Source organism: Salvelinus alpinus, chromosome 3 (assembly GCF_045679555.1).
Source record: "Salvelinus alpinus chromosome 3, SLU_Salpinus.1, whole genome shotgun sequence".
NCBI lineage: Eukaryota > Metazoa > Chordata > Actinopteri > Salmoniformes > Salmonidae > Salvelinus > Salvelinus alpinus.
In genome coordinates this window covers 60,126,622-60,151,458 of record NC_092088.1, presented here as the reverse complement: position 1 = coordinate 60,151,458, position 24,837 = coordinate 60,126,622, and the positions used below count along the sequence as shown (strand labels likewise).

The 24,837-nt window shown below is 43.6% G+C and overlaps 1 protein-coding gene across 2 annotated transcripts; it reads left to right on the top strand.

The window, feature by feature from the left end:
* The first annotated feature begins 17,084 nt into the window (after positions 1–17,084).
* On the top strand, positions 17,085–24,705 carry ifit8 (interferon-induced protein with tetratricopeptide repeats 8). 2 transcript variants are annotated; one of them, XM_071393533.1, is made up of 5 exons: positions 17,085–17,199; positions 17,927–18,424; positions 18,621–18,924; positions 19,816–20,043; positions 23,497–24,705. In XM_071393533.1, exons 1-5 carry the CDS (start codon positions 17,195–17,197, stop codon positions 23,869–23,871), a joined length of 1,410 nt encoding a protein of 469 aa, XP_071249634.1. In that variant the 5' UTR covers positions 17,085–17,194; the 3' UTR covers positions 23,872–24,705. The 2 variants fall into 2 exon arrangements, with proteins under 2 accessions (XP_071249634.1, XP_071249635.1); XM_071393534.1 differs by lacking the exon at positions 19,816–20,043.
* The last annotated feature ends 132 nt before the right edge of the window (positions 24,706–24,837 follow it).

Here is a 24,837-nt window from a genome sequence, read left to right as displayed (position 1 = left end):
CAGACGTCTGTACAATGTTAGCTAAATATTATTTGATCTGTTGGGTAAACTTTTGCATGATGGCAATACCTTGACTAACACCTGAGACAAATGAAGAGTTCAAATAACATATTTAAAGCACAACACACCCATCTAGATCTAATATGCTATACAAAATTATTGTTATCATGAGCAGATCTGTCATCATCCCTTGGCTCAGGGCTCTAAAGTCAGGAGCACCACATAAAATGTAGGAGCACAAGAAAAATACATGTTATAGCCTACATTGGGCCTATATGAATCCTACTTACTTTTGAAGCACATCTCCAGAAGAAGATATCCCTTTTCCTTTCTTTCTCTGCCACCAGTTTGCATACAGTCTACTGTTACAATTACCAGGTTGTTAGTAGGGCTGCACGATATTGGAAAAAGGTCTAATTGCAATATTTCTACAAAATATTCAAATAAAATAAAATTGTATTGGTCACATACACATGGTTAGCAGATGTTATTGCGAGTGTAGTGAAATGCTTATGCTTCTAGTTCCGACAGTGCAGCAGTATCTAACAGGTAATATCAACAATTCCACAACTAAACCTACTACACACAATCTAGTAAAGGAATGGGATAAGAATATACGTATAAGTATAAAATATATGGATGAGCAGTGACAGAGTGGCTAAGATGCAATAGATAGTAAAGAATCGATGGTGAAGATACAGAATACAGTATATACAAATACATATGAGATGGGTAATGTGAGATATGTAAACATCCTAAAAGTGGCATTATTAAAATGAGTAGTGTTCTATTTATTAAAGTGGCCAAAGATATCAAGTCTGTAGGTAGGCAGCCGCCTCTCTGTGCTAGTGGTGACTGTTTAACAGTCTGATGGCCTTGCGACAGAAGCTGTTTTTCAATCTCTCTGTCCAAGCTTTGATGCACCTGTACTGACCTCGCCTTCTGGATGGAAGCGGGGTGAACAGGCAGTGGCTCGGGTGGTTGTTGTCCTTGATGATCCTTTTTGCCTTCCTGTGACATCGGGTGTTGTAGGTGTCATGGAGGGCAGGTAGTTTGCCCCCGGTGATGCGTTGTGCAGACCGCACCACCCTTTGGAGAGCCTTGCGGTTGTGGGCAGTGCAGTTGCCGTACCAGGCGGTGATACAGCCTGAAAGGATGCTCTCAATTGTGCACCAGTAAAAGTTAGTGATGGTTTTCGGTGACACGCCACATTTTTCAGCCGCCTGAGGTTGAAGAGGCGCTGTTGCGCCTTCTTCACCACACTGTCGGTGGGCGTGGACCATTTCAGTTTGTCGGTGTACACCAAGGAACTTTCCACCTTCTCCACTGTTGTCCCGTAGATGTGGATAGGGGGCTGCTCCCTTTGCTGTTTCCTGAAGTCCACGATCATCTCTTTTGTTTTGCTGACATTGAGTGAGAGGTTATTTTCCTGACACCACACTGCGAGTGCCCTCTCCTCCCTGTAGGCTGTCTTGTCGTTGTTGGTAATCAAGCCTACCACTGTTGTGTTGTCTGCAAACTTGATGATTTAGTTGGAGACGTGCATGGCCACACAGTCGTGGGTGAACAGGGAGTACAGGAGGGGGCTGAGAATGCAACCTTGTGAGGATCAGTGGAGTGGAGATGTTGTTTCCTACCTTCACCACCTAGGGGGCGGTCCGTCAGGAGGTCCAGGACCCAGTTGCACAGGGCGGGGTCGAGACCCAGGGTCTCAAGCTTAATGATGAGTTTGGAGGGTACTATGGTGTTGAATGCTGAGCTGTAGTCAATGAACAGCATTCTTACATAGGTATTCCTCTTGTCCAGATGGGATAGGGCAGTGTGCAGTGTGATGGCGATTGCATCGTCTGTGGACCTATTGGGGCGGTAAGCAAATTGAAGTGGGTCTAGAGTGACAGGTAGGGTGGAGGTGATATGATCCTTGACTTGTCTCTCAAAGCACTTCATGATGACAGAAGTGAGTGCCACGGGGCGATAGTCATTTAGTTCAGTTACCTTAGCTTTCTTGGGAACAGGAACAATGGTGGCCATCTTGAAGCATGTGGGGACAGCAGACTGGGATAGGGATTGATTGAATACTTCCGTAAACAAGGCTGGCAGCCTTGCGAGGGTTAACACGTTGAAATGTTTTACTCACGTCGGCCACGGAGGAGGAGAGCCCGTAGTCTTTGGTAGCGGGCCGCGTCAGTAGCACTGTATTGTCCTCAAAGCGAGCAAAGAAGTTGTTTAGTTTGTCTGGGAGCAAGATGTCGGTTTACGTGACGGGATTGGTTTTCTTTTTGTAATCAGTGATTGACTGTAGACCCTGCAACATACGTCTCGTGTCTGAGTTGTTGAATTGCAACTGTACTTTGTCTCTATACTGACGCTTAGATTGTTTGATTGCCTTGCGGAGGGAATAGCTACTCTGTTTGTATTCAGCAATATTTCCAGTTGCCTAGCCATGATTAAATGAGAGGGTACGTGCTTTCAGTTTAGCACAAATGTTGCCATCAATCCACGGTTTCTGGTTAGGGAAGGTTTTAATAGTCACAGTGGGTACAACATCTCCTATACACATCCTTATAAACTCACTCACCGAGTCAGCATATACGTCAATGATAGTATCTGAGGCTACCCGGAACATATCCCAGTCCACGTGATCGAAGCAATCTTGAGGCGTGGAATCCGATTGCAATTTGCAATTTGATTTGCGATATAGATGAAAAACACTTGGGTGTACTGTTGTAATCATAGAAATAGAATGGCTATTCTAATTCTGCGGTTGGTGTTGTTTGGCATGACAACAAATTATGACAGGGTATAGGGTATAAGTGAAGGGGAGAAGACAGGTTAAGGATTTTTAAGCCTTGAAACAATTGAGACATGGATTGTGTATGTGTGCCATTCAGAGGGTGAATGGGCAAATAGAAGACTTAAGTGCTTTTGAATGGGATATGGTAGTAGGTGCCAGGCGCACTGGTTTGAGTGTGTTGGGTTTTTCATGCTCAACCGTTTCCCGTTTGTATCAAGAATTGTCCACCAGCCAAAGAACATCCAGCCAACTTGACCTGACGAATTGAGGCTGTTCTGAGGGTAAAAGCGAGTGCAATTAAATATAACAAATAATTAGGAACACCTTCCTAATATTGAGTTGCACTCCCTTTTGGCCTCAGAACAGCCTCAATATGTCGGGGCATGGACTACAAGGTCTCGAAAGCGTTCCACAGGGACGTTGGCTCTTGTTGACTCCAATACTTCCCACAGTTGTGACAAATTGGCTGGATGCCCTTTGGGTGGTGGACAATTATTGATACACACGGGAAACTGTTAAGCATTAAAATCCCAGCAGCGTTGCAATTCTCGACACACTCAAACTGGTGCGCCTGGCACCTGCTACCATACACCATTCAAAGGCACTTAAATATGTTGATATTGCCCATTCACCCTCTGAATGGCTGACATACACAATCCATGTCACAATTGTCTCAAGGCTTAAAAATCATTCTTTAAACCTGTCTCCTCCCCTTCATCTACACTGATTGAAGTGGATTTAACAGGTGACATCAATAAGTGATCAAAGCTTTCACCTGGTCAGTCTATGTCATGTTTCTAATGTTTTGTACACTCAGTGTGCCCCTTGACTTTTTCCACATTTTGTTATGTTACAGCCTTATTCTAAAATGTATTAAATTGTTTTTTTAATCATAAATTTACACACAATACCCAATAATGACCAAGCAAAAACAGGATTTTAGAAATGTTTGCTAATTTATTAAAAATCTAAAAATTAAATATCCCATTGACATAAGTATTAAGAAACTTTACTCAGTTCTTTGTTGAAGCACCTTTGGCAGTGATTACAGCCTCAAGTATTCTTGGGTATGATATTACAAGCTTGGCACACCTGTATTTGGGGAGTTTCTCCCATTCTTCTCTGCAGATCCTCTCAAACTCTGTCAGGTTGGATGGGGAGCGTCGCTGCCAAGCTGTTTTCAGTTCTCTCCAGAGATGTTTGATCGGGTTCAAGTCCGGGCTCTGGCTGGGTCACTCAAGGACATTCAGAGACTTGTCCCGAAGCCACTCCTGCATTGTCTTTGCTGTGTGCTTAGGGTCATTGTCCTGTTGGAAGGTGAACCTTCGCCCCCAGTCTGAGGTCCTGAGTGTTCTGGGGTAGGTTTTCATCAAGGATCTCTCTGTACTTTGCTCCGTTCAACTTTGCCTCGATCCTGACTAGTCTCCCAGTCCCTGCTGCTGAAAACATCCCCACAACATGATGCTGCCACCACCATGCTTCACCGTAGGGATGGTGCCAGGTTTCCTCCAGACATGACGCTTGGCATTCAGGCCAAAGAGTTCAATCTTGGTTTCATCAGACTTGAGAATCTTGTTTCTCATGGTCTGAGAGTCTTTAGGTGCCTTTTGGCAAACTCCAAGTTGTCATGTGCCTTTCAGTGAGGAGTGGCTTCCGTCTGGCCACTCTACCATAAAGGCCTGATTGGTGGAGTGCTGCAGAGATGGTTGTCCTTCTGGATGGTTCTCCTATCTCCACAGAGGAACTCTGGAGCTCTGTCAGAGTGACCATCGGGTTCTTGGTCACCTCCCTGACCAAGGCCTTTCTCCCCCAATTGCTCAGTTTGGCCGGGCAGCCAGCTCTAGGATGAGACATGGTGGTTCCAAACTTCTTCCATTTAAGAATGATGGAGACGACTGTGTTCTTGGGGACCTTCAATGCTGCAGAAATCTTTTGGTACCCTTCCCCAGATTTGTGCCTCGACACAATCCTGTCTCGGAGCTCTACGGACAATTCCTTTGACCGCATGGCTTGGTTTTTGCTCTGACATGCATTGTCAACTGTGGGAGCTTATATAGACAGGTCTGTGCCTTTCCAAATGTCCAATCAATTGAATTTACCACAGGTGGATGCCAATTAAGTTGTAGAAACATCTCAAGTATGATCAATGGAAACAGGATACACAGGAGCTCATTTTCGAGTCTCATAGCAAAGGGTCTGAATACTTATGTAAATAAGGTATTTCAGATTTTTATTTGTAATACATTTGCAAAAAATGATAAAAAACTGTTTTGGCTTTGTCATTATGGGGTATTGTGTGATGAGAATTAATTTTTTTAATCCATTTTAGAATAAGGCTGTAACGCAAACCTTTTGTGACCAAATTTGTTTACATCCCTGTTAGTGAGAATTTCTCCTTTGCCAAGATAATCCATCCACCTGACAGGTATGGCATTTCAAGAAGCTGATTAAACAGCATGATTATTACACAGGTGCACCTTGTGCTGGGGACAATAAAAGGCCACTCCAAAATGTGCAGTTTTGTCACACAACACAATGTCACAGATGTCTCAAGTTTTGAGGGAGCGTGCATCTGGCATGCTGAATGCAGGAATGTTCATCAGAGCTGTTGCCAGAAAATGTCATGTTAATTTCTTTACCATAAGTCGCTTCCAACATCGTTTTAGAGAATTTGGCAGTACGTCCAAACGGCCTCACAACCGCAGACCACGTGTAACCACGCCAGCCCAGGAGCTCCACATGCGGCTTCTTCACCAGTGGGATATTCTGAGACCAGCCACCTGGACAGCTGATGAAACTGAGGAGTATTTATGTATGTAATAAAGCCCTTTTTTTGCAGGAAAACTCATTCTGATTGGCTGGGCCTGGATCCCCAGTAGGTGGACCTGGCTACGAAGTGGGTGGGCCTATGTCCTCGCAGGCCCACACATGGCTGCGCCCCTGCCCAGTCATGTGGCAATCTATAGATTAAGGCCAAATGAATTCATTTCAATTGACTGATTTCCTTATATGAACTGTAACTTAGTCAAATCGTAGAAATTTTTGCATGTTGCGTTTATATTTTTGTTCAGTATATGTAAAAACATATATCTAAATCCTCCTACCTAACTCTACTACTAAGAAAATAAAAAGAGAAAATAAAAAAGAGCCCTATTAGCTTCTAAAAGATCCTCCCCATCCCCCAAAATTCCTTCCAACACCCCCAACCCTGTCCAACCTCAATGACCCTACACTTCAATCTTTCCCTCTCAACACATGCTCCATCGTTTCATCGACCGTACACTCCAGACACAAACCATTCACATGCTTGCCAACCAGATGTAATGATGAGTTCAATGTACAATGTACTAAGCTCAACCGAGCAAACACCACCTCTTCCTTCCTAATCTGACCTTTGAATCTTGGTCCACCGACCTTTCTTTGGAGGGCCTATAAATGCCGGCCCTTTGCTTAGAGTCCCATCTCTTCTGCCACACATCTATCAAAATGGCTCTGATCTTACATTTGGCCTCAACTCTACCCAGTGGAGCATGAATACAAATTATATCTTGTTTTAAAGACCTTTTGGCTCTACAATTTAATTCCCTTCCACGCCCGAGAGAGCTGGGTTCCAGCAGAATCTCACTACTACACCCAGTCTACCTCAATTCTCCATAATAGCGTTAAGGCTTCCAATAGTAGATCACTCCTATTAGATTTGCTAGAGGATAAACGACTCAATACAGACAGAGAATCTGAACATAATACAATTCTGACAGGTTGAACATCCTCCACCCACTGGACGGCAACTACTATTGCCAACATTTCAACAGAGTATACAGACAGTTAATCTGTTAGTCTTTTACATATCTGCACATCAAATTCAGGAATGTAAACACCTGCTCCTGTGCACCACTATCTGGGTCCTTGGAGCCATCTGTGAAAAGTGGTAAAAATGCATAAAAGCTTCTACCAATGTAATTGTCAACCAGTTTCCCTATCACTAACCTATGACCTATCTTTAATTTTTCCACCAAGATTAAATCAACAACAGGAGCCGGTAGTAACCAAGGAAGAACATCCCCCATCACCACAGAAGGGCCAACCCCTCCCCAGTAAGCTTTCCAACTGTCCATCCAAAGCCACTGCCTTGTCTACTATATTCCCAACATTCATCATGTGCTTGATGTACTTGATACCATTCCACTGATTCCACTCCGGTCATTACCACAAGCCCGTCCTTCCCAATTAAGGTGCCACCAACCTCCTGTGGTGTGCACCTTATGCACCCTGATTGCTCTCCAACAGTGGGATGATCAACCTCACAGCCTTTCAGCCTCTCCAAAGGCATCTCTCCTGCCTCCACTTACAAGGCATTTAAAAAATAAATTAAAAAATCAAGGCAGAAATGTAAACTAAAAATTATAATCTAAAGTTTACATTTATTGTCTGGAAGTATAGCGGTTCTGACATCGTACAAAACTTTGCTTTGGTATCCAACCAGTGTTCTCTCTCTGAGTTCCATCATCCCTTGGCTGGGAGGAATCAACAGGATCTCTATGCTGCAAACAAATCATGTCACCACTCCCTCCTTTACTGAACATAGCCCAGCCTGAGATCAAAACAATGGAAGGATACAGCCACACGTTGCTCCTGAGAGCTATTGGCCTCTTCCAGGAGTTAATACAGTGATCTCTGTGTGAAACAAAAGGGTCTGAATAGCAACATCTGCTTGGCTGGGCTCGCTTAAGGCCTCCTCTCTGTCCCTCTTTTTCTCTTTCTTTCACTTTCTCACACCCTCTTTCTTGATTTCTCTCTAGCTATCTCTCTTCCCTCTATATCCCTTTCTCTCCTCTCTCCCTCTCCTTTTAAAATATGTTAAAAGTCAATTATCTCCACCACTTGTTCCTGACATCATGGTGCTAATACGAGCTGCTCTTGACCTTACGGCTGTGTGTCTTGGTTCAGATGAAACTGTGGCGTCGCACCATGATTGGATTAACTTCAGATGTGCTGTGTGTCTTGCTCTATTACACTGGACACTCTGATATCCACACACACACACACACACACACACACACACACACACACACACACACACACACACACACACACACACACACACACACACACACACACACACACACACACACACACACACACACACACACACACACACACACACACACACACCCTCCAGCTACCCTATATGTCCCCCTATCTCCACTCCTATACAACCCACTCTGAGGGTTGACACACCCCTATCCCACATACTCAGGGCTCCTAATAATCATATCCCGTGTCCCTCTTCCTCCATGATGAGCAGCCTGGAGAAACTTTCCCTCCATCTTTCTCACTCTGTCTCTGTCCCCTCCATCTCTCTCTCCATCCCTTCAGTCAGTCCAGAGGGTCCATCTCTCTGAGAGACCTTATAATCGAGTCAATTAAGAGGGTTCAATGGCCATGGCAAATTGATCTGATTTATAACATTATCATTAGCAGTTCCAATGTGGGAGAGAGAAATAGTCTGACTGGAGAGGATGGGAGGGGCAATGGGAGGGGCAATTTGAGTTACTTTATATATTCATAATATGAGTATTGACATATCACATGCCGTACAAAAGATTTGCGGACTTGCAAACTGGCAGAGGGAGAATATGTTAACTTCCCCTAAAAAAACAATAGTTATTATTATGAGATATTCCTGCGTCACCTAATATTCAGACAACTGTCAGCATCTCCAGAAATAGTAGATATATCTCTACCTTGTAGAAACTCCAAGTGTGACTGACAGACTCTGACACACACCACACCACACACAATCACGTACGCACACACCGATGGCACTGCCAGTCAGCCAGGGGGTTAGAATAGACAGCCGCGAGAGTTGCTGCCTTCAAATCCGAGAGACTCAACCGCTAATTGTTTCTGAAGAAATGACATTTTGTCTTCCTGGGTTCCTTGCTCAAGGTGTCAGCACCTCAGCGCCTCTCGCTCATACCTGAGGTTTCACAGGGCCTCCAGTGCCCCCCAGCACACCGTTGGATGTTTCTGAGGACTGTCACCTCGTCGCGTGACTCCATGGTAATTGAAATCGGTATTTATTTACATGCCAGGTAATAGAAAAGATGCCTCAGTGATTTAAAAGTCAAACAACCCCACCTGCCACTCAAACCTGGTTTTATGCGGTGGCAGATTCCCTACGTTCCAATGGGTTTAGAGATAGAAAAGAGGGATGATAGTGCTGTAAATTGAACTGGTAAATCCCTCTACATTTTCCCTCAACACAATTTTTCCTAGAGCAAGCTTTTTTCCAGATTTTCCATGATTGAAAATGAATGTTTTTGAAGTTATTTTATTACATTTCAATCTAAATTCAGCTAACTCTTGAGGAGTGACCTAGATGCAAAACAGAGGTCCTTTGTGAGTGTGTCTGTGTGTGTATGTGCAGCACAGGAGCCTGCTGAGGGGACAACGGCTCATAATAATGGCCAGAACAGAGTAAATGGAATGGCATCAAACACCTGGAAACCATGTGCTTGATGTACTTGATACCATTCCACTGATTCCACTCCAGTCATTACCACGAGCCCGTCCTTCCCAATTAAGGTGCCACCAACCTCCTGTGGTGTGCACCTTATGTACCCTTATTGCTCTCCAATTGAATTTTGTGGGCTCCAAATAACCACAGGCCTCAGCCCAGGTCCGGCGCAGACACAGTCACCAAGTTAGTTGGAGCAAATCAACGTCAGCCAGCCTGTCTTCTATAGTGTTTGGTGTAGACTGTAGAGGAATCTTGAAGCAACCCTGTCATGTTAGGAGACATCAGCTGTCAAATGGAGGCCAAATCTAAAGATGTCAATTGAAACCCCCATCAGAAAAAGGAAAAGAAAATGTCTGTCAATTGTCTTGACGTTCTGCTCCGCTACGATTAACATCACTTAGCATTCATGCATGCAGACCTTTCTGACTGGTGAGAGAATGTAGGTCTGTTAAACGCTAAACTTACTTCGGTAACTAAGCAATACATCACAGACATCCCATAATACAAGTCTGGCATTACAAGCATGTCAATACTTGAACTGGTGATGTCACTGAATTCATCAAGGCCCATAAAACAAGACAAGTTTCCTGATTATGCAAAACAGCAGTTGTAATCTGCCCTCTTCCCATTATTAGACAGGACTAGGACTGCAGATTTGCTAGACAATATTGCCACTTTCTGGTGAAATGCTGGTATTACACTACAGTTCCTATAAAGAGACATATAGGCCTACAGTGGGATTAGTATAATGCTGATAGTGTATCCAAACTCAACTCTGGACCTCAAAGCCACTTCCACTGCATGTTTTAATTGTTACCCTCTAATCAGGGACTAATTTACACCTGGGACACCAGGTGTGTGTAATTCATTATCAGGTAGAACAGAAAACCAGCAGGCTCCGGACCTCGTACAGTAACAGTTGAATACCCCTGGCACTGTAGCCTAAGCACTGTAACAATTAAGTATTTTACTGTGATTGTTTCTATCAACATGGAAAAAATAAACAACAATAGTTTCTTAGCAAAGAGCAACTTCTCAAGCAATCATTTTGATAGGACTGTCTTGGAGTGGTCTGAGTGGAGGGGGAAACCAAAAATGTCACCAGGCAGGATACAACTAAGTCCCATGAAAACAGCTCTCACACTAAAAGAGCATTCTCATCATTTTCAGTTTCACAGTATTATTCCAACGTCATAGTGTGGAAATGTATATAAAACACAGCAAAATCATGTTTTTGACTGCACTGGGCCTTTAAGGAATCATGAACATCAATCTCAAAAGTTCTGGGATTCAGTTTGGGCCTACCCTACCACAAACTAGGCCTATACCCTCCTACTACGCATTGTGCCTTCATGCATATGTACATTTTTCCTGCACTGTATTCACTACCTTCTTCAAAAGACATGAAAACAGGATCCTCCTGAATTATTTTGTTTCATATTAAAACAATTGAACAAGTCCCACCTTACTCTTACCACTACATCACTGGTGAGGAGGAAGAGGAGCAAGGAGCGGGGAAGCCCGCTGCAGATGGCAACACATCTCCACGTTCCTTAAACAGACACAAAGAGCAGCTGAGGGACCCGCTTGTGTCTGTAAAATGTGCCAGGGACCAGTAGGTACTTGGCACATGTAGCAGGAACAATTAGCGTCACATAAGCATAGGCCTGGAGCAGCGGGGGAACCAGAGAGAGGATGTGGGAAACAACAAAGCATGTAATTTTCACTGGGAAGAACTGAGATGAGCTGAGCAGAGCTGCAAGCTCACTCCAAGACATCCCTTACCTTTCCCTTCCTTTACCCGTCACCACTCAGAGATTTCGGGCAAGTTTTCCCCCCCCAAAGACAGCTCAAGTCATGGCTCATTTAATTGATGTGTACTTGTGGGCAAGGAGGTTTTGTTTGCATCCCTAATTAGGGAATTGACAGAGGAAGCATGCTGTCCTTGGAGAACTCCCTTCCCACTCACATCCTCCAAAATCTGTTTTAAACAAGCCTGTCTCTCTCCCCCCATCACAAAACTATGAGAAGCTGAAATGAAAAGTTAAACTAGTGTTGTTTCTTCATGACACAATTTCAGCAGCAGGCCTAGTTGTGAGCGAGTTAAAGGAAACACACGGACAGGCAGCAGCCAAACTGTGTGACTGACTTGAATACCAAAACTATTCTATTGGGGTGGGATCTCTTAACCGGCTAAATAGAAAACAAGTTGTTTCAAAAGATTATGCAAAGTACAGTACGCTGTAACATTAGCTGTAATTTGATGGTGCTAATCTTTCCCATTCACTTGGGATTGAGGCCTGCAGATATCTCCTAACACATAATGACATCTACAGAAAATATGTGTTGCGTAGTATAGATTGTCATTATGGGCTATTGTGTGTAAATTGATAAGGGGGGGAAAAAACAATTTAATCAATTTTAGAATAAGGCTAACCTACCAAAATGTGGAAAAAGTCAAGAGGTCTGAATACTTTCCGAAGGCACTGTATTTCTGCATTGGGCTTGTTCTTGCACTAACAGGTAAATATCTAGCTATAGAATGATGTAGTTCTTACCAAACTGATATAATAATTGATTGTTTAGAAGTACAGTAAACTTCTGATTTATAGCTCTCAAATAATCTAAGATGTGTGTATGAGATGCAACAATATTTGAATCTGTTGCTAGTAGAATAGCTTGTCATGTTGGAATCATATTTTAAAGTAACTGTTCAATGAAAATTGAAATTTTAAAAGCTCACATTAACATACCCAAATAATGTTGTTGACTCATAAAACCACTCAGTGAAACCCATCTCAAACTTGTTTTTGAAACTGTTTAAAAAATGGTTGTGATTTTCTTGTGATGTGACCTCACATTCTTTGGGCGAGACAGGCCCTTCTGGGATTTGTTTAAAACCATATTATGCAAATGAAAGGCAGTTATTTTTATTTTATTTTATTCTCCGGTGGGGAGAAGGAGACTTCGGGAGAAAGGCTCAGGAGTGCACACTTCACACAAGCATATCCACTGGGCACAGACATTAATTTAACGTCTATTCCATGTTGGTTCAACGTAATTTCATTGAAACAACGTTGATTCAACCAGTGTGTGCCTAGTGGATAGCTAGCTAGCTAGCCAAGCAATCCATAGATGGTGTTAGCAAAAAGGACAAAGCCTATACAAAAACTATCTCACCAGTCAATTTTTGTGGTTTGTAAGAGTTGGCTGTTAAGAAGCAGTTAGCTAGCATGCGAGCAATCACAGCTAACTAAGTTAGCTGGCTAGCCAACAAGAAAGCATGTCAAAGCAGAGCCTCCACAAAACTTGGTTTACAAGTCTGCCTGGCAGTAGGTGCAGCCGGGCAGCCTGCCCCCATGTGGAACTCGGAGTTCAAATATCCAAGTGCATGCAGGTCTCATTGGCTGAGCTGGCATATCAGCTGTTTTTGACTGGTAAAGCCCACACTATTCTGTTTTTTCCTTACATTCCAAGAAAGTCACAAGCTGCTTTTTAACATCCTTAAGCACAGATTTCTTATCCTGATGTTGACAGTAATGCATTTTAGACAAAGGTTAACTTGCTAAATCCTGAACTCACTGTACGCAATGTTCCAAACATGGCTTTAGGGGTGACAATCAAAATGACCTTTAGATGGGTTACAATGCAAAAACAATGTTGTTGTACCGGTTGTTTTGTTGGTCTGGGACAGGAATAAGGTCTGCCCATCCAGGTAAGAGCCACAGTCAAGGAAAGATCAACCCTGTGCTGCAGTATGTGGTGAATAACTCACTGAGAGAACATCCTGTCCTGACCAAACTCAGACTGGTAAGACTGGGCTGAGTTAGAGCCAGGGTTAGGGTTAGGGTTGTGGTTGAGGGTTAGGGTTAGGGTTGAACCGGGATGTGGACATGAAGCTTGGGTTAAAGATAGACTAGTAAGATTGGACTGGGGAGAACCAGGCTATTTACGGTGGGGATCAAAGGCAGGGATGGTTTACTATAGCATCGTGAGAGTTACATAGGCTACTATAACCACTGGAGGTCAGCCTAGTACCATGCAATCACTGCAGAGAAGCTAATAATCAGCAGTCAGCAGTCTTGGGTATGAACATTTGGTTAGATTATGTCATAGAAAAAATACTTTTTGGTATTTTTTCAAACATTTTCTCAGTGAAATAACTTCAATGTCCTTCCTATATGTTTCAGAAAACCCTTGTGGACCCATGGAGCGTCATGCTGGTTGCTAGTGAACAAGCACAACTGATAGAAAATCTGGCCAAACTGATCAATACCAGCAAAACCATTGAAATTGGTATGTAATGATAAAACAAGCTTGTTCCTGAAAACATTTAATAATAGTATAGTATAATATTTGGAAGACATTCCTTTGTGGCAATATTTTCAACGTTCTAACACTAATTTGGAATTTTGAGTGAACTGTCCCTCATTATAATATCAGTGTAGACTCGCTTGCTAGGCCCTCAGCGGCTGTGAGAATAGACTAATGTTAATGTGGTGACTATTGACACATGGAAATCATAAGAGGGTGGTTGACGGAGATACATGCTAGGTGGAATGGGCTGAGAGTAGCTGAGGGCCAGGTTTAAAAGTCCATGATCAGATCAGTCTTAGATCAGTTAGGATCACCACTTTACTTTAAGAATGTGAAATGTCAGAAAAATAGAGAGAATGATTTATTTCAGCTTTTATTTCTTTCATCACATTCCCAGTGGGTCAGAAGTTTACATACACTCAATTACAATTTGGTAGCATTGCCTTTAAATTGCTTAACTTGGGTCAAACGTTTTGGGTAGCCTTCCACAAGCTTCCCACAATAAGTTGGGTGAATTTTGGCCCATTCCTGCTGACAGAGCTGGTGTAACTGAGTCAGGTTTGTAGGCCTCCTTGCTCGTACATGCTTTTTCAGTTCTACCCACACATTTTCTATAGGATTGAGGTCAGGGCTCTGTGATGGACACTCCAATACCTTGACTTTGTTGTCCTTAAGCCATTTTGCCACAACTTTGGAAGTATGCTTGGGGTCATTGTCCATTTGGAAGACCCTTTTGCGACCAAGCTGTAACTTCCTGACTGATGTCTTGAGATGTTGCTTCAATATATCCACATAATTTTCCCTGCCTCATGATGCCATCTATTTTGTGAAGTGCACCAGTCCCTCCTGCAGCAAAGCACCCCCACAACATGATGCTGCCACACCTGTGCTTCAAGGTTGAGATGGTGTTCTTCGGCTTGCAAGCCTCCCTCTTTTTCTTCCAAACATAACGATGGTCATTATGGCCAAACAGTTCTACTTTTGTTTCATCAGACCAGAGGACATTTCTCCAAAAAGTACGATCTTTGTACCCATGTGCAGTTGCAAACCATAGTCTGGCTTTTTTATGGCGGTTTTGGAGCAGTGGCTTCTTCCTTGCTGAGCGGCCTTTCAGGTTATGTCGATATAGGACTCGTTTTACTGTGGATATAGTTACTTTTGTACCTGTTTCCTCCAGCATCTTCACAAGGTCCTTTGCTGTTGTTCGGGGATTGATCGCACTTTTCGCACCAAAGTACGTTCATCTCTAGGTGACAGAATGCGTCTCCTTCCTGAGAGGTATGACGGCTGCGTGGTCCCATGGTGTTTATACTTGCGTACTATTGTTTGTACAGATGAACATGGCACCTTCAAGCGTTTGGAAATTGCTCCCAAGGATGAACCAGACTTGTGGCGGTCAAACAATTTTTTTCTGAGGTCTTGGCTGATTTATTTTGATTTTCCCATGATGTCAAGCAAAGAGGCACTGAGTTTGAAGGTAGACATTGAAATACATCCACAGGTACACCTCCAATTGACTCAAGTTATGTGAATTAGCCTATCAGAAGCTTCTAAAGCCATGACATCATTTTCTGGAATTTTCCAAGCTGTTTAAAGGCACAGTCACCTTAGTGTATGTATACTTCTGACCCACTGGAATTGTGATACAGTGAATTATAAGTGAAATAATCTGTCTGTAAACAATTGTTGGAAAAATTACTTGTGTCATGCACAAAGTAGATGTCCTAACCGACTTGCCAAAACCATAGATTGTTAACAAGAAATTTGTCGAGTGGTTGAAAAACGAGTTTTAATGACTCCAACCTAAGTGTATGTAAACTTCCGACTTCAACTGTGTATATATATATATGTGTGTGTGTGTGTATGTATATATGTATGCATGTGTGTGTAAGTGTTTGCTGTTTTTTTGTTGCTTTGTATCTCTTAATGTGTCAAAATTGTGAAATTCCAATAAAAATACTGTTACAAAATAAATATCCCCAGCAGTCTACACACAATACCCCATAATGACAAGGCAAAACAGGTTTTTTGAAATATTTGCAAAATGTATTAGCAATAAAAAAACAGATATACCTTATTTACATAAGTAATCAGACCCTTTGCTATGAGACACAAAATTGAGGTCAGGTGCATCCTGTTTCCATTGATCATCCTTGAGATGTTTCCACAACTTGATTGGAGTCCACCTGTGGTAAATTCAATTGATTGGACATGATTTGGAAAGGCAGACACCCGTCTATATAAGGTCTCACAGTTGACAGTGTATATCAGAGCAAAAACCAAGCTATGAGGTTGAAGGAATTGTCCATAGAGCTCAGAGACAGGATTGTGTCGAGGCACAGATCTGGGGAAGGGTACCAGAAAATGTCTTCAGCATTGAAGGTCCCCAAGAACGCAGTGGCCTCCATCATTCTTAAATGGAAACAGTTTGGAACCACCCAGAATCTTCCTAGAGCTGGCCACCCGGCCAAACTGAGCCATTAGGGGAGAAGGGTCTTGGTCAGGGAGGTGACCATGAACCCAATGGTCACTCTGACAGAGTTCTAGAGTTCCTCTGTGGCGATGGGAGAACCTTCCAGAAGGGCAACCATCTCTGCAGCACTCCACCAATCAGGCCTTTATGGTAGCGTGGCCAAATGGAAGCCACTCCTCAGTAAAAGGCCACTTGGAGTTTGCCAAAAGGCACCTAAAGACTCTCAGACCATGAGAAACAAGATTCTCTGGTCTGATTAAACCAAGATTGAACTCTTTGGCCTGAATTCCAAGCGTCATGTCTGGAGTAAACCTGGCACCATCCCTACGGTGAAGCATGATAGTGGCAGCATCATGTTGTGTGGATGTTTTTCAGCGGCAGGGACTGGGAGACTAGTCAGGATCGAGGCAAAGATTAATGGAGCAAAGTACAGAGAGCTCCTTGATTAAAACCTGCTCTAGAGCGCTCTGGGCCTCAGACTAGGGCGAAGGTTCACCTTCCAACAGGACAACGACCCTAAGAACACAGCCAAGACAATAAAGGAGTGGCTTCATGACAGACGTCTCTGAATGTCCTTGAGTGGCCCAGCCAGACCCAGACTGGAACCTGATCGAACATCTTTGGAAAGACCAGAAAATAGTTGTGCAGCAACGCTCCCCATCCAATCTGACAGAGCTTGAGAGGATCTGCGGAGAAGAATGTGAGAAACTCCCCACATACAGGTGTGCCAAGCTTGTAACGTCATAAATGTGCTAACATTTCTAAAAACCTGTTTTTCTTATCATTATAAGGTAGTGAGTGTAGATTGAAGAGATAAAAAAACGATTTAATCAATTTTATAATAAGACTAAGGTAACAATGTGGGAAAAGTTAAGGTGTCTGAATACTTTCCAAATGCATTGTAGATTCTATTTCAAGATATGGGTGTGGTTAACATTGGCTGCCATAAACTTTCATTTTACTGTGATCCCTGTAATAGAAACTGAAACTTAACTGAGAGCAATAAAAGACACAGTCACTATCAGTCAACACACTTCATCTGAACAGGGACAGCTGGCATTTGAAAAAACAAGTCCTGAATTGAATTATGAGGTAAGCAATGGGGGGGTTTGAAGTAATTATTTTTTTGTTACAATTTCATTTTAGTATTTTTTAATATGATATGTTAGAAAATTACCCCTTGGTAAGCAAACTTTTCATTCTTTAGTGCATTATCATCACTATTTGAGGAAATAATTTTGAGTGGCATTTATGCATAATTTGCTATATTGAAAATGCTTTCTTCTCATTGTGTAATACATTTATTTGCTATGAACTTTAAAGGCCCAGTGCAGTCAAAATGTACTTTTTATTGTGTTTTATTTCATATTGTACAACAGCTGATGAAACAAAAACTGTAAAAGTGTGAAAACATTTGATCAGTGTTATTTCCTGATAGTGGCTGGTAGAAAAATACAATCTATACAGTACCTTCTAATTAGAAGGTTCGCAATGGCGGGAGTTTCGGCTTTCCATGATGACATCACCATGCTCTAAATTTGGTGATAGACCAATTAGAACAAGAGTTCCAAACCTCTCTGCCAATAACATCTAGTTTTCAGATTCCCCCTCCCCACTCAGACCTCTCCCAGACAGTCCTAGCAAAATTATTACTTGAGAATTTTTGATTTTTTGATTTTTTTGCATAAAAGGTTTTAGTTGCCCATTTTAATGGAAATCTATTACAGCTAGGTACTTAATTGTTACCCATAAATGATTTGATATTGATATAAAACCAGCTAAATTACTGTTGTTTACATTTTCTAAAAATCATTCTCAGTGACAGTGAGAACACCCTTGAAAATAACCTAAAGAAACTGCAATGTCACTTCACCTGGGAGCTAAACAAGGAACAGGCTGACCTCAACCTCCTGGAGATAAAACTACGTGAAACCCTGGAAGTAGTTCAGGAGGGCTTTGAAGGCAATCTGAAAAGACACAGTTTAAACCTGCTGGCTTATATTAAACACCTGAAAGGTGAAGATAAGAGAGCACTGGAATGCTTAGAGAAGGCAGAGAGGGAAAACGCTCATGGCGAGAGGCTGTGTGTAGTGACGTATGGAAACCTGGCCTGGGTCTGCCATCACATTGGAGATGACATAAGAGCAGACGGGTATATTCAGAAGCTGGAGGAGTTACACAAGGCCTCTGCCACAGCATCCACCTCTGTACTGCAGGCCAGTGCCACAGCCTCAACCTCTGTCCTGCTTGTGCCCAGAGAGGTCCACAGTGAGAAGGCCTGGTCCCTCCTCAAGTTCTCAAAGCACCACTACACAAGGTATCTAGATTAATTATTTATTATGTATATTGTAATAAAAGGCTGACTGATGACTGTTGGCTTTATGTACTGTTTAGTCTGATTTCACTTTTGGAAATCAATAACACCTCCTCTCCTTTCAGTCCTTTTTCCTCATCTACCCTCCCCTCCTCCCCTCACTCATCCTGTCTCTTTTCTTCCCTTCTCCTCTCCTTAGAGCGAAGGAGTGCTTTCAGTTGGCTCTGCAGATGGAGCCTGAAGATAAGGAGTGGAACTCGGGTTTTGCCTTCTCTCTGTTCCGCCAGGAGGGCCTGGTGACTAGGGAGGACCAGAGGCTCTCCTATGAGGATTCCCTTGCTGTTAAACAGCTGAATTATGTCCTGGAGCTCAACCCAGACAGCGCCATGACCAGGGTCTACCTGGGCCTGAAGTGCTACAAGAACCGGAGGAATGCAGAGGCCTGGGGCTACATGAGGAAGGCTCTGAGTCTGGCACCCTACGACCTCAGTGTGGTACTACAGGTGGGGAGAGATGTTTAGGCTAAAAAGCATTTTAATACTCTAAGATTAGGTCACATAATTCTGTGATGTGTTGGATCTATAGGTATTTTGGATTTAAAAGGAACAGTTTCTGTCTGTATATGACTATCCAGGGTCGTGTGTATTAGTAGGGCATGCACAAAGTGTTATGCCTCCTGTTTCACTCCATTTAAAATGGGTTTCTCCTATTTTGTGCTTTCTGAACACCATCGAGCGCATCCTGACTGGTTGCATCACTGCCTGGTGTGGCAACTGCTCGGCTTCCGACCTCAGGGCAAAACAGCGGGTAGTGCATACGGCTCAGTACATCACTGGGATCATTGCTTCCTGCCATCCAGGACCTCTGTACTAGGCAGTGTCACAGGAAGGCCCAAAAAATTGTCAAACTCCAGCCACCCTAGTCATAGACTGTTCTCTCTGCTACCACACTGCACGCGGTACCGGAGTGCCAAGTCTAGGTCCAAGAGGCTTCTAAACAGCTTCTACCCCCTAGCCATAAGACTCCTGAACATCTCATCAAATGGCTACCCAGACTATTTGTATTGCCCACTTCCCCACCCCTTCTTTTAGGCCGCTGCTACTCTCTGTTATTATCTATGCATAGTCACTTTAATTACTACCTACATGTACATATTACCTCAATTACCTCGACTAACCGGTGCCGCCGCACATTGACTCTGTACCGGTATGCCCTTTATAAAGTCTCGCTATCGTTATTTTACTGCTGCTCTTTAATTACTTGTTCCTTTAATTTCTTATTCATATTTTTTAAACTGCATTGTTGGTTAGGGGCTTGTAAGTAAGCATTTCACTGTAAGGTCTACACCCGTTGCATTCAATGCATGTGACTAATAACATTTGATTTGATTTGAGGTGGGGAGGTTCATGAAAAAGGAGCAGAGTTATGATGAAGCCCTGGCAGTGCTGCATAGGATGCTGCAGAGGGCGCCAAACTCTTCCCGCCTGCACCATGAGATAGCCAACAACTACCGCTGGAGGGCTAAACAGAGCGGAGACCCCCACGACCAAACACTGCTCAAACGCTGTGTGTTCCATCTGGAGGAGGGGGCACGCCTCAATCCCACACACATCTACCCTCAGGTTAGAGATACATGCATGCACACACACACAGTGATAAACACACGCAGGACAGGGAAGCTACATCAAATCAAATTAGTCACATGCGTCGAATACAACAGGTATTACAGTGAAATGCTTACTCACGAGCCCCTAACCAACAATGCAGTTTAAAAAAATACGCATAAGATTTTTTTTTTTAAGTAACAAGTAATTAAAGAGCAGCAGTAAAATAACAATAGTGAGACTATATACAAGGGGGTAATGGTACAGAGTCAATGTGCGGAGAAATCGATTATTTGAGGTAATGTGTACATGTAGGTAGAGTTACTAAAGTGACTATGCATAGATGATAACAACAGAGATTAGCAGCGCTGTAAAAGGGGGAGGGGCAATACAAATAGTCTGGGTAGCCATTTGATTAGGTGTTCAGGAGTCTTATGGCTTGGGGGTAGAAGCTGTTTAGAAGCCTCTTGGACCTAGACTTGGCACTCCGGTACCGCTTGCTGTGCGGTAGCAGAGAGAACAGTCTATGATTAGGGTGGCTGGAGTCTTTGACAATTTTTAGGGCCTTCCTCTGACACTGCCTGGTATAGAGGTTCTGGATGGCAGGAAGCTTAGCCCCAGTGATGTACTGGGCCGTTCGCACTGCCCCCTGTAGTGCCTTGCAGTCGGAGGCCGAGCAGTTGCCATACCAGGCAGTGATGCAACCAGTCAGGATGCTCTCAATGGTGCAGCTGTAAAACCTTTTGAGGATCTGAGGACCCATGCCAAATCTTTTCAGTCTCCTGAGGGGGAGTAGGTTTTGTCGTGCTCTCTTCACCACTGTCTTGATGTGTTTGGACCATGTTAGTTTGTTGGTGATGTGGACATCAAGGAACTTGAAGCTCTCAACCTGCTGCACTGCATCCCCGTCGATGAGAATGGGGGCGTGCTCAGTCATCTTTTTTCCTGTAGTCCACAATCATCTCCTTTGTCTTGATCATGTTGAGGGAGAGGTTGTTGTCCTGGCACCACACGGCCAGGTCTCTGACCTCCTCCCTATAGGCTGTCTCATTGTTTTCGGTGATCAGGCCTACCACTGTTGTGTCATCGGCAAACTTAATGATGGTGTTGGAGTCATGCCTGGTTGTGCAGTCATGAGTAGACAGGGAGTACAGGAGGGGACTGAGCACGCACCACTGAGGGTCCCCTGTGTTAAGGATCAGCATGGCGGATATGTTGTTACCTACCCTTACCACCTGGGGGCGGCCAGTCAGGAAGTCCAGGATCCAGTTGCAGAAGGAGGTGTTTAGTCCCGGGGTCCTTAGCTTAGTGATGAGCTTTGAGGGCACTATGGTGTTGAACGCTGAGCTGTAGTCAATGAATAGCATTCTCACATAGGTGTTCCTTTTGTACAGGTGTGAAATGGCAATGTGGAGTGCAATAGAGATTGCATCATCTGTGGATCTGTTGAGCGGTATGCAAATTGGAGTGGGTCTAGGGTTTCTAAGATAATGGTGTTGATGTGAGCCATGACACGCCTTTCAAAGCACTTCATGGCTACAGACATGAGTGCTATGGGTCGGTAGTCATTTAGGCAGGTTACCCTAGTGTTCTTGGGCACAGGCACTCTGGTGGTCTGCTTAAAACATGTTGGTATTACAGACTCGGACAGGGAGAGATGAAAAATGTCAGTGTAGACACTTGCCAGTTGGTCAGCGCATGCTCACAGTACACGTCCAGGTAATCCGTCTGGCCCTGCGGCCTTGCGAATGTTGACCTGTTTAAAGGTCTTACTCACATCGGCTGCGAAGAGCGTGATCACACAGTCTTCCGAAACAGCTGGTGCTCTCATGCGTGTTCCAGTGTTATTTTCCTCGAAGCGAGCATAGAAGTAGTTTAGCTCGTCTGGTAGGCATGTGTCACTGGGCAGCTCTCGGCTGTGCTTACGTTTTGTAGTCTGTAATGGTTTGCAAGCCCTGCCACATCCGACGAGCGTCAGAGCCAGTCTAGTACAATTCGATCTTAGTCCTGTATTGACGCTTTGCCTGTTTATGGTTTGTCGGAGGGCATAGCGGGATTTCTTATAAGCTTCCGGGTTAGAGTCCCGCTCCTTGAAAGTGGCAGCTCTAGCCTTTAGTTCAGTGCGGATGTTGCCTGTAATCCATGGCTTCTGGTTGGGGTGTGTACATACGGTCACTGTGGGGACAACGTCATCGAGGCACTTATTGATGAAGCCAGTGACTGATGTGGTGTACTCCTCAATGTCATCGGAGGAATCCCAGAACATATTCCAGTCTGTGCTAGCAAAACAGTCCTGTAGCTTACCATCTGCTTCATCTGACCACTTTTTTATTGATCTAATCACTTGTGCTTCCCCCCATTTAAGCAGGAATCCAGAGGATAGAATTATGGTCAGATTTGCCAAATGGAGGGCGAGGAAGAGGTTTGTGTGCATCTCTGTGTGTGGAGTAAAGGTGGTTCAGAGTTTTTTCCCTCTGGTTGCACATTTCACATGCTGATAGAAATTTGGTCAAACGGATTTAAGTTTCCCTGCATTAAAGTCCCCGGCTACTTGGAGCGCCGCCTATTGGTGAGCGTTTTCTTGTTTGCTTATGGCGGAATACAGCTCATTCAATGCTGTCTTGGTGCCAGCCTCCGACTGTGGTGGTATTTTAACAGCTACGAAAAAAAATACAGATGAAAACTCTCTAGGTAGATTGTGTGGTCTACAGTTTATCATGAGATACTCTACCTCAGGCGAGCAATAGCTCGAGACCTCCTTAGATATCGTGCACCAGCTGTTATTTACAAAAATATAGTCCACCGCCCCTTGTCTTACCAGACACTTCTGTTCTATCCTGCCGGTGCAGCGTATAACTAGCCAGCTGTATGTTGATAGTGTCGTCGTACAGCCACAACTCCGTGAAGCATACGATATTACAGTTTTGAATGTCCCGTTAGTAGTTTAATCTTCCGTGTAGGTCATCTATTTTATTTTCGAAAGATTGCACGTTTGCTAGCAGAATGGAAGGAAGTGGGGGTTTATTCGATCGCCTACGAATTCTCAGAAGGCAGCCCGCCCTCCGGACCCTTTTTCTCCGCCTCCTCTTCACGCAAATCAAGGGGATCTGTGCCTGTTCCCAAGAAAGCAGTATCTTGTTCGCGTCGGGCTCGTCAGACTCGTTAAATGAAAAAAAGGATTCTGCTAGTCCGTGGTGAGTAATCGCAGTCCTGATGCCCAGAAGTTATTTTTGGTCATAAGAGACGGTAGTGGCAACATTATGTACAAAATACGTTTTAATTTTTTTTTTTTTTACAAACAACGCAAAAAAAATTCATAAATACACAATTGGTTGGGGGCATACACTATTATCACTGATTTACCACATCCATTCTCCTCTCGACTCTGACCCAGGTGATATTCAAATACTTTCTTTATCACTGAGTTATGGTAATAATACCCAAACAAGACAATCTCCTCCTCTCCCCCAGGTGGAGCTGGCTGTGAGGTACTCAGAGCTGAAGGACACCACTAAGGCCATGGAGAAGTTCCAGGAGCTGTGGTCCCGGTCAGATCTGAAGCCCTCCAACCGCCAGGCCTGGCACCGCATGTATGGTGACGTCCATCTCTACCACCTGGGCTCTGAGAGGACCGCTGTCAACCACTACAAGGAGGGCATGAGGCTCTATAACATATCATCTGAATGGAGTCAGTGTAGAAGAAGGCTGCTCAAAGTGCTGAGTTTTAACAAGGAGAGGAGAGGAGATGACCCCTATGATATCAGAGAGTTTGTTGACTCGTTCAAGAGAGGGGTTTTTAATGTGGAGGAAGCTGGGGTGTCGACACTGACACTGGGCCACCCCTAATCCACTTCATCATGAGTAGCCTTCCACCGTGGCTTTACCATCAACAGCTTGATCATTCATAATAACAATTAGCTGATAATGCATTTAATATACACTGAGTACACCAAACATTAGGAACACCTTCCTAATATTGAATTGCCCCCCCCCCCCCTTTTGGCCTCAGAACAACCTCAATTCGACGGGGCATGGACTCTACAAGGTGTCGATCCTGTCCCATGTTGACTCCAATGCCTTTGGGTGGTGGACCATTCCTGATTCACATGGGAAACTCTTGAGCGTGGAAAAACCCAGCAGCGTTGCAGTTCTTAACACAAACCGGTGTGCCTGGCACCGACTACAATACCCTGTTCAAAGGCAATTCAATATTTTGTCTTGCCCATTCACCCTCTGAATGGCATACATACACAATCCATGTCTCAATTGTCTCAAGGCTTAAAAATCCTTCTTTAACCTGTTCCCTCCCCTTCATCTACACTGATTGAAGTGGATTTAACAAGTGACATCAACAAGGGATCATAGCTTTCACCTGGTCAGTCCTTGTCATGTGTATATACTGACTGACTTTCACCAGGTCTAAAAAGCACTTTAAATATACTTTTTTGTATAGGGGGTGGGGTGAAGGGAATTAAGGGTGACGAATAAAATAGTACGTTGCCCCTCAAATTGAAATATATAAAAATAATATATTTAAATATAAACATTTTGCCTATGACATTGTTTAAAATAAGTGAATCTCTGTGCATGCTATTCTAACACACAGCTGAGAAGTGACATGGAATTAAGTGCTTATTTTTGTAAAGATATACTATTTCACTATAAAAAATATGTTTGCTGATACATTGTTTTCTCTTATTGCAGCCAGTAAACACATATGTACTACTCTCTCTCTATGAAGGTTTCATATCTCATCAATAGTGTAAAAAGCTATCCTTCATCTGATATCATATAGTATTCACTCAAATATAT